This window comes from Macaca mulatta, chromosome 11, assembly GCF_049350105.2.
Source record: "Macaca mulatta isolate MMU2019108-1 chromosome 11, T2T-MMU8v2.0, whole genome shotgun sequence".
Classification (NCBI taxonomy): Eukaryota; Metazoa; Chordata; class Mammalia; order Primates; family Cercopithecidae; genus Macaca; species Macaca mulatta.
Window position 1 is genome coordinate 51529177 of NC_133416.1, and position 15645 is coordinate 51544821.

The following is a 15645-nucleotide window of genomic DNA, read 5'->3' on the forward strand; positions in this document are numbered from 1 at the left end:
AGCCTTCAGGCACAGAAACTGACCTTGGTCTTTCCATTGATTTTTGGGTTGAAAGTATAAAAAGGAAGGAACAAAAAAGCTTTGCCTTAAAAATAACCTCACACAAATAGAAAGAAACAGGCCATAACTTTAAAAGTAGCATCTTCTGTGAAAGTTTCCGCTATAAAGACACATAGACCAATTTTCCTTTTCATTTACACCACTAGAAAGAAACAAATTCATTCAACTGAAAAAAGGCTTTAACAAATCATTACTTTCTTCTTACTTATTGTTTCTAGTAAAAGTTTTATAAATATATAGAGAAATTCAATTCTAATATATATTTATTGCATATCCATATTACCTGCAAAACAAGGTGCCCACTAGAAGCATTGAAAATAACAATCTTTAGAAGGAAATAAACGGTTTTGGTTGTGGGGGGGGGGTTGTTTTGTTTTTTAAGTCTAAACATGGCTGATATAAATGGGTTAACAAAAGTTCTACTTGGAAAAAGAATATTTTTTTTCATGAATGCCATTATTCTATCAATAATTGTCTTTAAGTTAGCCTAAACTGGATAGGAATGGGGAAGCTAAGAGAGTCTTTTCTTCTTTTGAGCTATGGAGATACTTCTGAAAGAGACATTACTGTCAGTGAAAGACTATTCAACACCTTGTGCCACATCTACCTCAGAATATTCCTTCTTGGGTTGTGATCGTGTAACTATCACCTCATCATCCTAACCAGGCTCACTTTTTATAACTGTCAACACTGTGGCCTGGTGCTAGGTATTGGCAAATGGGGAGGGCAAGGTTTGTTCCCTATTTAGATTCTGGGCCTAAATTTTCTTTCCACTTCACGTAGTTAAATTTACCAAGCAGCGGCACTGTTGACAATTCTGGACCCAGGTGTCACCACTGTTGTACAAAGTTTCCCCATTTTGATGGAGGCACTGACTACTAAGCCTTGGGTCACATTCAGGGCAGCAAAAAAGATCAACTGTCGGATTCTCACAGTCACAGACCATCCGTCGACACATAACGAATCCATTCTGTATGAAAAAGAAAAAAAGCAGTTACCAAAAACCTCCATTGCTCAATACAATAACACATACACACACACACACACATATATTTCAGATGGTGACTTGGAAGTTGAAATAATTCACACTGCTTATCCAATATAACAAATTTTCTTTAACATTTCTGTTTTTTAGCTAACACAAAGAAATTACCTAAGCCGGGGGATTTTCAATTTCCTTTCCACATACTACTCCTCAAATGACCAGAAATTTTTTTTTTCAGAAATGACCAGCATAAAATGATAACCACTGTGTATATAAATGTCTTCATTTATATGTAAGTATATATTTGTATATTAGTATGGTAAGTTGCATACTAACTAAATTTTGTTTTGTTTGAGGGCATGTGTTTTAACATTTCATAGTTAATAAAATACATATTACTAAATTTCTGGAGTATTTAACACCTATGTTTTTGTATAAACTGTTATCAATTTCTTTTATGACAGCTGAGTTTTTGGTACATAATATTATTCATCTGAAAATAATTTGAGCATTCATTATAACTAGGTACACATAACAGAATACCTATCTAAAACTGAAATATAGACCAAATAAATATTTTTCACTCTTGCATCATAGCATGTTCATTCTGACTTTATTTGTGCAGTCATTCAAACATGATATTGTGACTAGGAAAAAATTAGCACGGTTAGTAATAAAATTTTATCAACATGTGGATAGATAAATACATTGGTATATCCATACAATGAAATAATATTCAGCATTAAAAAGAAATGGATTACAGATATATGTAACAATATGAATGAATCTCAAAAACATAATGTTGAGAGAAAGAAGCCAGACACAATATAGTATGTACTATATAACTCTATTTATATGAGGCTCTAGAAAATACAAATTTAATCAATAGGGACTGGATGCAATTTTTGCCTAGATCTAGGGTTGTGGGACTAACTAGGAAAGAACATAGGCAACATTTGGGCTACTGGAAATGTTCTGTTATATTAATTGTGCTGGTAGTTAAGTGGATGTACACATTGTCAAAACCCATCAAACCATATACACACTTAAAACATAGGCAAATTACAACTGAATAAAATTGATTAAAGTTTTTTATTTATACCAACCTGACATGAGCACACAGAGCACCTGTCGTTTTCCAAAACCCAAATCTGACCATTGTGCTTAACTTTTCCATCATGGATGCAGTCCCCTGTGCAGTTCTTTCCATGAGGACATCGACAATCATATCCGCCATCCAAATTGAAGCAAATGGTATCATTGGCACAGCTGTGCCTCCCGGTCCCACACTCATCAATATCTATAGACAAGAAAAAACGGCATGCAATGTGCTTAGAATATGTGCAGTTTCAAACAACTGCAATCAGGTCAGTTGTCTCCTGACATAAAGTATTCAACTGTAAATTAATTTTCATCTTACTGGCTTGCATTTGTGATTAAATGTTGACTAAAGCAATGTTAATGATCTGGGGATTTCACAGGAAAATATTATCATGTTTGATTTTTAAAATCGGGTAACCTTGGCTAGAATTTCAACTTTTATATCTATGTAAATACCATTAGGCTTTATGAAACATTTATATTTTTGAGAGTAAGAATATGACTCAATTTACCAAATAAAAACAGTTCAACAGTGGAAATTCTAAAAGTGCCTATGATACTTTAATGGGGATATCATCCCCAGTGTTAAACTGGTGATTACAGAAAAATCCCTTCTTAGTGGGAGATGAAATGTCATGAGATCCCTGCAGCATTTTATGCAATATCAAACCTTATTCTCGCAGCTGCACCTGCCCCCCTCCATGAAGCTCTTTCCATTGTTCTGCCTAGGTGATCTTCCCTTGCATTCCAGGTATTTTCATATGGTCCTTAGACTTTGACTCTCAACCACGGAAGGGTAAATAATCATCAGCAATTACCATCTCTCTCACAAAGAATCCACTACTTCTTAACTTTTCCATTTCAGATTATCATTTTGTCCCCCGCCTGACTCAGTTGGCAATTGCCCATACTTCACCTGACATCACCTATTTCATGGCCATTACAGCCTAAAGCATTTTCATACAGATGAAAAAGCAAACATATCGTGACCCACAGATCAGGTCCACAAGAGGAGATGGGATTCACTTTTATTTACCCCCGTAATTTAAAGGCCACAAGCCAAAATACATTTCAGAGACGTGGTATGAATGGCAATAAGCAGTTATTTACCATTTCATCAGTTTCCTCTGAGTAAAGGTCAAGAAAGAAAGAATTAAATCATGGCAGAAGTGGGTTAGAGACAAGATGGAATGTATAGCTTTTAACTAGGGCGCTGTATACTGATTCTCCTTGAAGATTTTAAAAATAAGGTTTAGGAAATATCTTTATCAAATGATTCGACTTCAACATTAACTGAAGACTTGGACTAGTTAAAATTTGGCAATTTTAAACTTCTTATATACTTAAATTCTGCCACATATGTATTCCTGAAAGTAAGCCACAGGACATTTTTTTTCTGTTTGCCTTGATTTTTATTAGTTCCCATTTCAACAAAACTAATGAATTGGATCAATAGCTGAAAAAGTGATTATAGAGCTTTATTAAGCTTGATTTGTTAGGGATAATATTACTTATTATTGTAGACTATGATTAGAAAGAAAACTGTTAGCCAGGATGAGAATATATTTTTTAAAAATTAAGTACTATGGTTAATGTGTATTTTTTCAGATTAGAGAAAATTTTTCTCTTCGTAATAAAAATTAAATTTTATTAGCTAGTTTTATATTTGGTCAATTTGGAATGATATGGTACATCCGGTGAGTTGATACTTGTCTCCCATTAAATATTTCTAGAATTAAGAATTATAATTAGCCAGAAAAACATAAACAAACCATAGTTATTTGGTCTCTTTGACAACAAGCGCTACAGACATCCTTACTACATAGCTTTTTTACAGTCTACTATAAGGACATTATTCCATGAATGGCAATGGCTGAATTTTTGCAATCATTTTATTTTGCTTGACACTTTAAAATAAAAGCTGGGTTATCAGATAATACTTTTTTCCCCCTTATAGGCAGAAAGATTCCACAGGGTTGCTGCATGGGACAAAGAAGAGATGTCCAGGCACAAGATGAATATGTATACTTAAATAAAGCACATCTATAATAAAGAAATAGAGTAAAAAGTTGCTCATAACAATGGTTGGCATGTACTTGTTATACCTGGAAAAAATGTGTGGGCACATGCATCATAATGGACTAACTACAATCTCTTGCTATCCAAGGAGTTTGAGTAAGTTTGAACTCAGCTTGTTTTTTCTGCTTATTATCTACACTGACTCTGACAATGCAGAAACTTTTCCCAATTAACTGGTGGTAGAGAATTTCGGAACCCATTTTTACACATAGCTTGGTTATAACAAGATTCCCAAATTAACTATCCATACAAGGTGTGTATTCTACTTTGAAAAACCTATCACGGTATACCTATCATGGCATATACAAATTCCAACTTTAAAAATATAGATAACTCCTTTAGTGAGTGATTATTGAAGAAATAAGGTTGCTAAATCCATTTGTCAGTGTCAGTTTTCATGTAACTTGGTCTAGCAGAGCACTTGACGAAACTTTCTCCCTCTTCTTGATAAATTTTCCCTACTTGCTTCCTACCACACTGGTAGCTCTTCTGGATCTTTTTTGTCTATACATTCTCTAGGTATGGCGATTATACTATGATTAATATTTAGCCATGCAAAGAGTAGGTAAACAGTAGTCTAGAGTGCTTTTGAGGCAAGAGTGTGCTTAAAGGCCCAACGTCTAGAGCTATCAAGATGTGCTGGAGAAACAGAAGTGCTGGTAGACTGGAATGTTCAGTGAGAGAGCAGAGTAAATAGCATGTAGCTGAAGGCTACTCAGGGTCCAAGGAAAGGTCATGTTAAGAAAGTTGAACTTTTTCATAAAGCCAATAAAATGTCATTTTAGAGAAACGCAAAATAAAAAAAAATCACAATCTGATTTTCATTTTAGACAGGTTCCTTTGGGTTCATTTTGGAAAAGAGATTTGAATGGATTAGAACTTGGAGCCAGGAGACCAGTTAATAGACTGTTTCCATAGTCCAGGCAAAAGATGATCATACAATAAAAGCAGAGTCTCATAGTGGTTGGTATGTACCAGACTCTGATAACTTTTCATATAATGATTTATTTAATCTTCACAACCACCGTCGAAGATATAATTAAATTATGATTCTCTCTTTATAAATCAGGAAATTGAGACATAATACTGTTACATAACTTGCCCAAGGTGACACAGCCACACAGCCAGTAGGCCCAGATGGGAACTGAAGCAATCATGCTCTAAGTCTGTGCTCTTAAGTACCATGCCACACTGAGTTACAGCAGTGGGGACGCATAGAAAGAGACAACAGAGAGAATTAACACAACATAGTGATTTGTTGGCTTTCAAGATTAGAAAGAAAGAGAGATCAAGAATGATGTTTAGATCTCTAGCATGGAAAATATGGCTGATGCTATTTATGGAAAGAAGAGCAAGATTTTGCTGTGGAACAGAAGAGCGGGGAGAGATAAAGGCAGACATGTTCAGTTTAGGACTGGCTGAATTGCACTTCCTCTGGGCTTCCAAGCAGAGCTGCTCGAGCTGCTCAGTAAGTAGTTGGATATGTGTGTCTGGGGCTCAGAAAATAGAATTGGGCCAAAATGTGGATTTGATGCAGATTACTTTCATCATCTCCTTTCTCAAAAAGAGTCCTTCTACTCAGGTTCAAACTTTGTAGTACTTAGAGTATTTAGAGCTACTTCTTGTTTGCAGTCATTTTCCCTATCTCGACTTGGCAATAATCTCATCATACTTAGCAAAGTCCTAAAGCAAATACTAGGTACTCTGAGAAGCCTTCCTTGATACCAAAGAGCAAATAATTTCTCTTTGTTCCTTCACAGCATGACATTTATATTTCTTCTCAAAATCAAGTGCTTTTCTCAATCACAGCGTTGGGCTTGAACAGACTATTTAAAATACTATCATGTAAACTTCATTTTTTTGGTATCAAAAGTTCAAAAAACTTCACCAAACTTAAAGATTGTCCAGAAATTACAGCAATAATGGGAAATGTTGGCAGAAATATAAGATATTTATGCGAAAAAAGATACTGGACGGTGTCTCAGAGAGAGACAAGGTTTTAGGCACAGTGGAAATAGGGGATGGATAAGGAAAATGGGACTCTGGCATGTTACCTCAGGATGAAATGTCTAAATCTCTGAGATAAATGGATGAGCAAAACATCAAACAATTTGTCTGAATGCAGCTTATAAACATGTATGTTGTAGCTCACACAACTGTAACCTAAAAAGTAGTGACACAGTGAAGTTATTTATTCATGCCCTTCAAGTATGAGTCTTACACTTCAGAGTAACTGTAAAGCTACCACTGTAGCTTTGTCTACTTTCTTCCCCCCAGCAACAAAAAAATAGCACCTTCTCTGATATAATCATATTCTTAAAATGGAATCCTTCTAAATACTAATATTACAATTCTACAAATCACAGAAATTGCACTAAATGGAGAATGTTTAGAAGTTTTTTTTTAATCTTTTTATAAAAATATATCTATTCATCTGACAAGGGCTAATATCCAGAATCTACAAAGAACTTAAACAGATTTATGAGAAAAAAACAACCCTATCAAAAAGTGGGCAAAGGATATGAACAGACACTTCTCAAAAGAAGACATTTATGCAGCCAACAGACACAGGAAAAAATGCTCATCATCACTGGCCATCAGAGAAAGGCAAATCAAAACCACAATGAGATACCATCTCACACCAGTTAGAACGACGATTATTAAAATGTCAGGAAACAACAGGTGCTGGAGAGCATGTGGAGAAATAGGAACACTTTTACACTGTTGGTGGGACTGTAAACTAGCTCAACTATTGTGGAAGACAGTGTGGCGATTCCTCAAGGATCTAGAACTAGATGTACCATTTGACCCAGCCATCCCATTACCGGGTATATACCCAAAGGATTATAAATCATGCTGCTATAAAGACACATGCACACGTATGTTTATTGCGGCACTATTCACAATAGCAAAGACTTGGAACCAACCCAAATGTCCATCAGTGATAGACTGGATTAAGAAAATGTGGCACATATACACCATGGAATACTATGCAGCCATCAAAAAGGATGAGTTTGTGTCCTTTGTAGGGACATGGATGAAGCTGGAAAACATTATTCTCAGCAAACTGTCACAAAGACAAAAAACTAAACTCCGCATGTTCTCACTCATAGGCGGGAATTGAACAGTGAAAACACTTGGACACAGGAAGGGGAACATCACACACCAAGGCTTGTCATGGAGTGGGGGTAGGGGGGTAGGGATAGCATTAGGAGATATACCTAATGTAAATGACGAGTTAATGGGTACAGCACACCAACATGGCACATGTATACATATGTAACAAGCCTGCACGTTGTGCACATGTACCCTAGAACTTAAAGTATAATAATAATAAAATACACACACACACACACACACACACACACACACATATAAATAACTCAGATGTGTTCTTTTAAAAAAATTCTTCAGGCCGGGCACGCTGGTTCACGCCTGTAATCCCAGCACTTTGGGAGGCCGAGGCGGGCAGATCACGAGGTCAGGAGATCAAGACTATCCTGGCTAACACGTCAAAACCCCGCCTCCATTAAAAGTACAAAAAAATTTAGCCGGGCGTGGTGGCGGGCACCTGTAAACCCAGCTACTCGGCAGGCTGAGACAGGAGAATGGCGTGAACCTGGGAGGCGGAGCTTGCAGTGAGCCGAGATCATACCACTGCACTCCAGCCTGGGCGACAGAGTGAGATTCTGTCTCATATTAAAAAAAAAAAAAAAAAAAAGAATCCTTCAGAGCATGTTGTCCTCTGACAGAATAGTAGGTTTTTCTGATAATCTTTATAATAATTTTATTGGTAGATAATGGTAGAATCATCTTTCCAGAATAGTGTTTTTGTTTTTGTTTTTTTAAAAAAGATTTTTCACTGCTCCTATGTTTGTGGGTTTCCTTGAAAGGCCTTTTCTATGAAGACAAATCCTCTACTTTGCTGTCTTCATATTTATAATGTGTTATGTTGATGTTTAGTTTAATTATCCTTGTTACTTCCTGGGCTGAACACTCATGAATGCATTAATTATGTTTTATCCTGATCATTATTATATATCTACTTTTAACTATATATATATATATCCACTATCTGTCATACTAATATCTACATTCCAACATAGGTTATGTGCCTAATGCATTTCTAATGAAGAGATTAGCTGTCTATTATTTATCTCAATCTTTTCATTGGCCAAATAAATGTATCATCTACTATGTGTCAGACACTGTTCTAGGCATTGGAGATATGATAGCTGACAAGCAAACACAAACTATGACCTTTGAAGCTTACATTCTAAAGCAGATAATAAGAAAGTAAACACATAAATACATACTATAATTTCAGGTGAGTTTATAATTTCTATCAAAAAAAAGTGAAGCAGGGTAAGTGAATAGAGTGTCAGAGGTGGGAGACTATTTTAAATTAGTTGTCCAGGAAACCATTTGAGAAGAAATTTGAATTAAATGAAAGAAGAACCTTGCAAAGATCTAGGGGAAGGGCATTCCACATAAAGGGACAGTACATGCAAATAAATCTGTTTTGTATATTTTAGAAATGGCAAGAAAGCCAAGGATGCATATCATGTGAGCCCTTGTCAACCATGGTCAGGGTTTGCATATTGCTTTGAGAGGGGTGGAGAGGCTCCAGGAGTGTGAACAGAGGAGTAACATGATCTAACTTCAGTTTTAGAAGAATCACTCTGAATGTTATTAAAAAAAAAAAAAAGACTCTAGGGGAATTGGGCATGGAAGTAGGAAGACCAGTTTGGAGGCTGTTATAGTGGTTCAGGCAAAAGGTAGTAATGGCTTAGATTAAGACGTTAACAATCTAAGTGGTAAAGGGTGGTTAGACTGGGAATATATTTTGAAAGTTGAAACTGTGAAATTTGTTAATGTATGGAATGTGAGATATGAGGAAAAGAAGGAAGAAAACAATGACTCTAAGATGTTGTTCTGGACAACTATGTTAAAGGACCTGTAGGACTTAGAGAATAAATTAAAAGTTCTGTTTTAGCCATATTAGGTCTGAGTTGTCTATTAGACGTCCAGGTTGAGCTACCTAGTAGGCCACTAGATGTAGAATCTGTAGCCAAGGCAGAGGTCTGAATTTGGGATATATAGATGGCATTTTAAGCCATGAAACTGGTTGACTTAGGGATTGAGAATGGATAGAAAAGATCGACAAGGCCTGAGCCCTGGGGCATTTGAGAGAGTAAAAAAAAGGCCTGTAGGAGAAAGGAGAAAAACCAGGAGAGAGTGATGAACCTGAAGCCAAGTGAGGAAAATTATGTTTTGAGAGAAAAGAATGATCAACTGAGTTAAATGCCTGAGTAGTTGATCAAGGAGATAGTAATTGATCAGCTAATTTGGCAAAATGGAAATTGTTAGTAATCTTGAAAGAAAAGCATTGGCTAGAGCAGTGAGACTAAAGTGTCGCTGGAAGGAAGAAGGCAGAGATAACAAGTACTGAAAATTTTTTCAAGGAATTTTGTTCTAAAGGGGACAGAAAACTGGAAGATATGTCTGTAGAGTCAGGTGATGTCAAGGGAAGTTACATTTTGTTTGCTTTTGTTTTGTTTTCAAAGATGGCTGCTACTCTTGACTCTTTGAACACTGATAGGAATGATGCAGTAGAAAAAGACTTAATTATATGGAAGAGAAAGTTAATAATATATGGGCAGAATCCTTAAACAGGTGAGAGAGGATGAGATGCAAGATACAATGATGAGTTTCATATTTGATAGGAGTGGGGCCACTTCCTCCAATAAAAGAGGAGGGAGAAAAAGCAGCAGGTATATAGAAATAAATGAGCAGATATATAGAAATAAATAAATAAGCGAGTATGGGTTGTGGTGGAAAGTGAGGCAGATCGCTTTTGACTACTTCTGTGTTCTCAGTTAAGTAGACAGGCCACTGACAGAGAATAAAGAGAAAGGAAGCAGTATCCAAAATCTGAGGAGACTTAAGAAGTTGTGAAATGGCTGTTAATTGGAAAGTTGGAAGGGAATGTAACTAAGGAAATGAAGTAGGAATGCTGGACAGTGCTGATGGCCCTTACAGTAGGTAGCTTCTGACATGGCCCCAGTGATCCTCACCACTTAGTATTCAAGCCCTTGTGTAATCCCCTTCCTTAAATGTGGGATGGACTTACTGACTTGATGCTAACAAATATAAAGTGTGAGAAGTGATGGAATGTCACATCTGACATGAGGTTGTAAAAAGACTATGGCTCCCATATTGGGCATCTGCTCTTGGATTGTTTGCTTTAGGGAAAGCAAGCTCCTACGCCTTGAGGAGTGGCCCATGTATTAAGGAGATGAGATCTGCCAATAGCCACATGAATGTCCTTGGAAACAGATTCCCATTCCCCCCACTACCACCACAGACAAGCCTTCAATATAAGAAGACCACAATCCTGGCCAAGAACTTGACTGCAATGTCATTAAGGCCCTGAATCAGAGCCACCCAGCTAAGCTGTGCACAAATCCCTGACCCACAGCAAGTGTGAGACAATGTTTGCCGTTTTCAGCTGCTAAGTTTTAAGAGTAATTTGTTAGGCATCAATAGATAACTAATACAATCCACTAGAGATTTGTGATCACAAATTTGAAAGACAGTGAGCTCAGTTACAAATTTAATGTAAGACAGTCAACAGAGGTATGTGTGTTTTTCTACTCACATTCAGATGCACAGAAAAAAGTGTGCAAGTATACTAACCCAAATTAAACATAGGTAACCCCTAGAGGATGAGTGGAAAAGATGGGGAAAGGGGGGAGGTGAAATGAAGATGCATATTCAGCTTTAATCCATATACAAGCTTCTGTATGATTTGCATTATTTATAATCAGCTTATATTCATTCTTTATGTGCATAATTTTTTAAAAAGATGATCTCAATTAAATTCTATAAAATACAAAGAAACTAGCTTATCAGGGAAGAACAAAATTGCACTGTCTGATATGTCTTGAAACTATAATCTGTGGTTCCTGGCATTCTCTCCAGGGCTGGAAATGTTCACTCTGGAACATTCACCAGTGCAAGATAAAGCCCTCAGACCATATTTAAGTGGTAACATGCAAATGCCAGGTTTTAGCCCCTGGTAAGGCAGCAGCATTCCCATTCCTAGGCGGAAATCCTGATGAATACTCTGTTCAAGCTCCAGAGCTTGTCTGCTGCTGGCAAAACAGGCTAGAAGCCTTGGCATCCATCACCCAAGCCTGTTTCACTTGTTTCTTTGTGAAAATCCTTTGAGGCACAAGGATAAAAAACATCTTATCATTTAGGTGTCAAGTATCTTTAGGTTAGATTGTCAAAAGCTTTCATTGACTGTGTCATCTTAACCCCATTATCCTCTCAGGCTCTATGAAGGTGTAAATACAAATGGAGAAAATAATGAGTTCTCAAGTTGTGTTTTGTTTTTCATTCCTATGCCAAGACTTCTGATGACAAATCCTTTCAGTGCATGTAGTTTCCCTGGCAATTATTCACTGGGCTCTGCTTGCTCTGTCTGCCTGTTTTCTAAAAATCATGCCCCTTCAATAGAGGCTATAGAGGAGCAGATTTGTCAATCTGTTCAAAATAATTCAAAATTAATGGTAACTAATTGAATATAATCTGATTGAATTTTCTACTCCTCTTAGATTGAAAACTTAATGGAAGCAGGGACCATATCTTATGTATCCAACGTTCAACACTCACTAAACATCTCTTACTTTGCCAGGCAAATGTCATGTTAGAAATAGCCCTGAGTAGCATGTATTGTGTATGTCATCCTTGACCACACCATCATTGCATTTCCTCTATTCCCATTTTTCCTCTATCTTGCTTTTTCTCATGTATTTTTTGCTACATGTTTTTGGATCAGATGTATGCATGCTTTCCTTTAAAAAATTTACGTGATACTACATGTTTTTTCATTCTAAAAACACCATTTAACAGTTGCAAGAATCCACAGAAAACTGGGTTAGTGTCACAAACTTTAATTATCTAAAAATAACAATAATTACCATAATTAGCAAGAAAAAGTTAGATTTTAACATATTTCCAATCACTGTTGTATAAACATATAGTAAAAACACTAATAACACTGGATCAATGTATTCTATTTATAGCTTACGATATATTCCTCAAGTTCAAGAGAAGTTCTTAAATTCTAGGTCTTCTCTTTGTACTGACCTTCACATGATTCTCCACTTGGTGAAAACATCCCATTGTCATGGTAGCCATCTCTGCACTCACAGTGGTACCATCCAGGCAGGTTAATGCAATTAGCACGACTGTCACATTGAACAAAACCGTCAGAGCATTCATCAATGTCTGGCAAAAAAAGAGGGATTTTATAAAATCATTTATTTTCTTTTAAAGAAACAAGAATATTCTGCTACAAGGCTACTAACATTTTTAATGCCAGCAAATCCTTGAAACTAGGAATACATAAAATTAAGAAAGTCCACTTGTTTGTTAAAAGCTATACAGAAAGAATGTGGTGTTATTAGTAACAGGAGAAACATCTAGAAGGCTTCTTTGATGCAAAAGGCATTCCACTGTAGAAAATGGAAAGAATCCATATGTGATGGTCATTAGTGCTGCTCACCAAATATTTTAGCTCTTCTAGACACAAGCTAGGATTATGATTCTCCAGGCCCTTCCAGTTAGGTATGGCCATGTGATCGGTGAAGTGTCTCTTAAGCCAGCTCAGGAGTGATAAGTGTCATCTCTATGCAGAGCCTTTAATATGCAGTGTGTGATTCACATATACCCTTTCCCTATCACAATGAATAGCCTTTTCCAGATGCTCTAAAGACCTACCTGAGTTCCTGTGGGAGACAATCTGGTGCACCTTCCTTACTTACCTGGGATGGACTTATGGCATGAGAAAGAAATCAACCTTAGTTGACACTCCAATATAAATGACAATAGCATTCATGAATCAACATGCTTCACATATTCAAGTATACATATTATTTATGTCACTTTCTACTGTGTTTCACACACACCACTTCATTCAACCCTCAAAAAAATCCTGCCATGTAGATAGTACATTGAACATGTGGAAAAAAAAAAGGTGGAGGCAGAGGGAAATTACGGGATTTAACCAAAGTCACCTGACAGTTCACAGTGCCTGACATTCAGGTGTGTGCTCCTTTATAGATGTAGATCATGCTGGATCTACTATACAAAGAGAGCCATGGATCTTGAGTCTCAGATACTTCCTCCAGAGGCTTATTACTATTCCCAAATGTTGAAAGCCCTTGATTCTTCTTGTCTGGTCTACTGAATCGTGAGAACTTCCAACACCATTCAAGTACCTTCCTTTGCTCACAGGAGGAAAAGTAATCCCTGAAGTTGCCTTACAAAGTGTGTCCTCATTAGCTCCTGGTTTTCAGGATCTTTCGGCTTAACTTAGACTCTGCTATATGATCCAATGGTGCTGACCCATTGTGGCTGCCAAAAATATCCACATCTCTCCCACTCCCATCTTGATAGCCGTATGCCATAGCTGAAGGTTCCAACCGGCCAAGGCAGGATGGTTCTTTCCTATATGCTTCTGACACCTGAATCATATTTCCTGCTTCTGTGACCAGGCACGATGACATCCTTCAAGTTGAAGGTAAGACAAGATGCTTTTTAGAGACCTTTCCCCTCCAGACAGACTACTTAAGTTGACAGAATCTACTTCCTTCTTATTTCAGTCTCATTTCCCTCCAAATTCCTGGAAGCATATATTCCTTTCATTTTCTTATAAAATGTCCTCTTTTCAGAAGTTCAATGTTGAAAGAGATAAATTAATGAATAAATGTATACATAAGTAAAAAAAAGTCAGATAAATGAGCCATCACTCGTTTATTTCTTGATAGGTCAAGTGTCCCTTCAGCAAAATAGTATGCAAACCATCCTCTTAGATTATTAGGTAATGGGCCAAAAAATAAATATTTTATATAGCTGTAATAGTTCAGCAATATTTCTGAATTATGAATGATTCTACCTCTGTGGTGCCTCTTCTTTAGATATCAGTTACTATTGACAGTCATTCTTAACTGTCAAAATAATTGCAACTGATCAAATCAGCTAACCATTGACTTCCTGACACATAACTGATGTGGACTGCATTCATTTACTGAGGCCTCATAGGTTTTGTGAAATAGTCTATTTGTACTTCAGGGGCCTCCCTAACTGATGAACCTCTGATTTTAAATAGGTCCAGAATATTTTGCTCATTTTAGCTTTATATGGTCTTTTCTTCTAACCCAAATGATGTAGAAAATTGATTATGTCATTTCTTAAGTGCATGGACAAAAGAAAACAGGTTGGAATTTAAGCTTTAGAAGTGAGTTTTATTGGAAGAAAGCCATACAGGGGATGGTTAAGAGTCATTCGTTTTGGAAGAATTTGGTCACTAGGGCTGGTAATTTGGAAGTAACTCTTGATGGAACTGAGCTTTCTCCACTGAAGCAACTTTCCCATCTATATTTAGCTTTCAGTTTAGTCCTTTCTTCCTTGACATAGTCGTCAGGTTATCTCAGTTTCTATGGTATAGATATATATTTCGATTGTTACTTCTCACTTCATTTCTCTCTTGTCACTCCTTTACCAGGCCCACTCCTATACTGCTTCATACTCATTTCTCCTTAATTACATTACGGTAAACTTTCTTGATCTATAAATATACTCCATAAAGTTTAATAGAAATGCTATGTGTTATATTAATTAGTGTTTTGAAGACTGGGAATACAAGCATGTGCCTGCCCATAATGTATTTTCGTATAAACTTTGGGCATTATTATTATTTAATTATTACTGTGTGATAGGATTATAGAGGGTGAATAGGTAAATATGGCTGTTCCTCCACTTTTGATGTGGTTACCTTCCAATAAACCTATTGTAAGTCAAAAAGTCATAAGTTGAAATTGTATTTAATACTCCAAGCAACCTATCATAAATTAAAAAACTCCTAAGTTAAACTATTTTAGGTCAGGGACCATCTGTATAAGTTTCATGCATTAATTTACATATTCAATATTTATTGAATGCATTTTATATGCCAAGAACTAAGTGCTGGGGAAATAAGGATAAACAACACTGACGCAATTTCTGCCCTCAGTTAGTTAATCATCTATTTAAATTGTGCTTTATTGTAATAAAATTAAATTTATGAAAATCTGAATTTACAATCATACGGAACAGTATTTCCAAACATGCAACTTATTTGCCACCAGTGACACGGTATGTAGGTGATAATGGGTAGATATTTTATTTTAATGGCTACATATTTATTTTTCTGAATTAGTTTCATTTGTAGCAAGTGAGACTTACAGTAGAGTAATAAAACTATTTAAAATTTTAAAATGAGAAGAATTACAGAAACAATATTAAGTAAATATTGGTATAAATGGTCTACGAATATGAGAAAAACAATGAAGTTTTGAAAACAGCAATAT

The 15645-nt window shown here is 36.2% G+C and overlaps 1 protein-coding gene across 3 annotated transcripts in view; it reads right to left on the bottom strand.

Moving 5' to 3' along the window:
• NELL2 (neural EGFL like 2) overlaps positions 1 to 15645 on the bottom strand; it is a 371218-nt gene that overhangs the window by 13850 nt on the left and 341723 nt on the right. For all 3 annotated transcript variants that reach the window (NM_001261759.1, XM_015151473.3, XM_015151472.3), the window contains 3 exon segments: positions 854 to 1030; positions 2152 to 2345; positions 12383 to 12523. In NM_001261759.1, coding sequence (NP_001248688.1) covers positions 854 to 1030; positions 2152 to 2345; positions 12383 to 12523 — 512 coding nt within the window.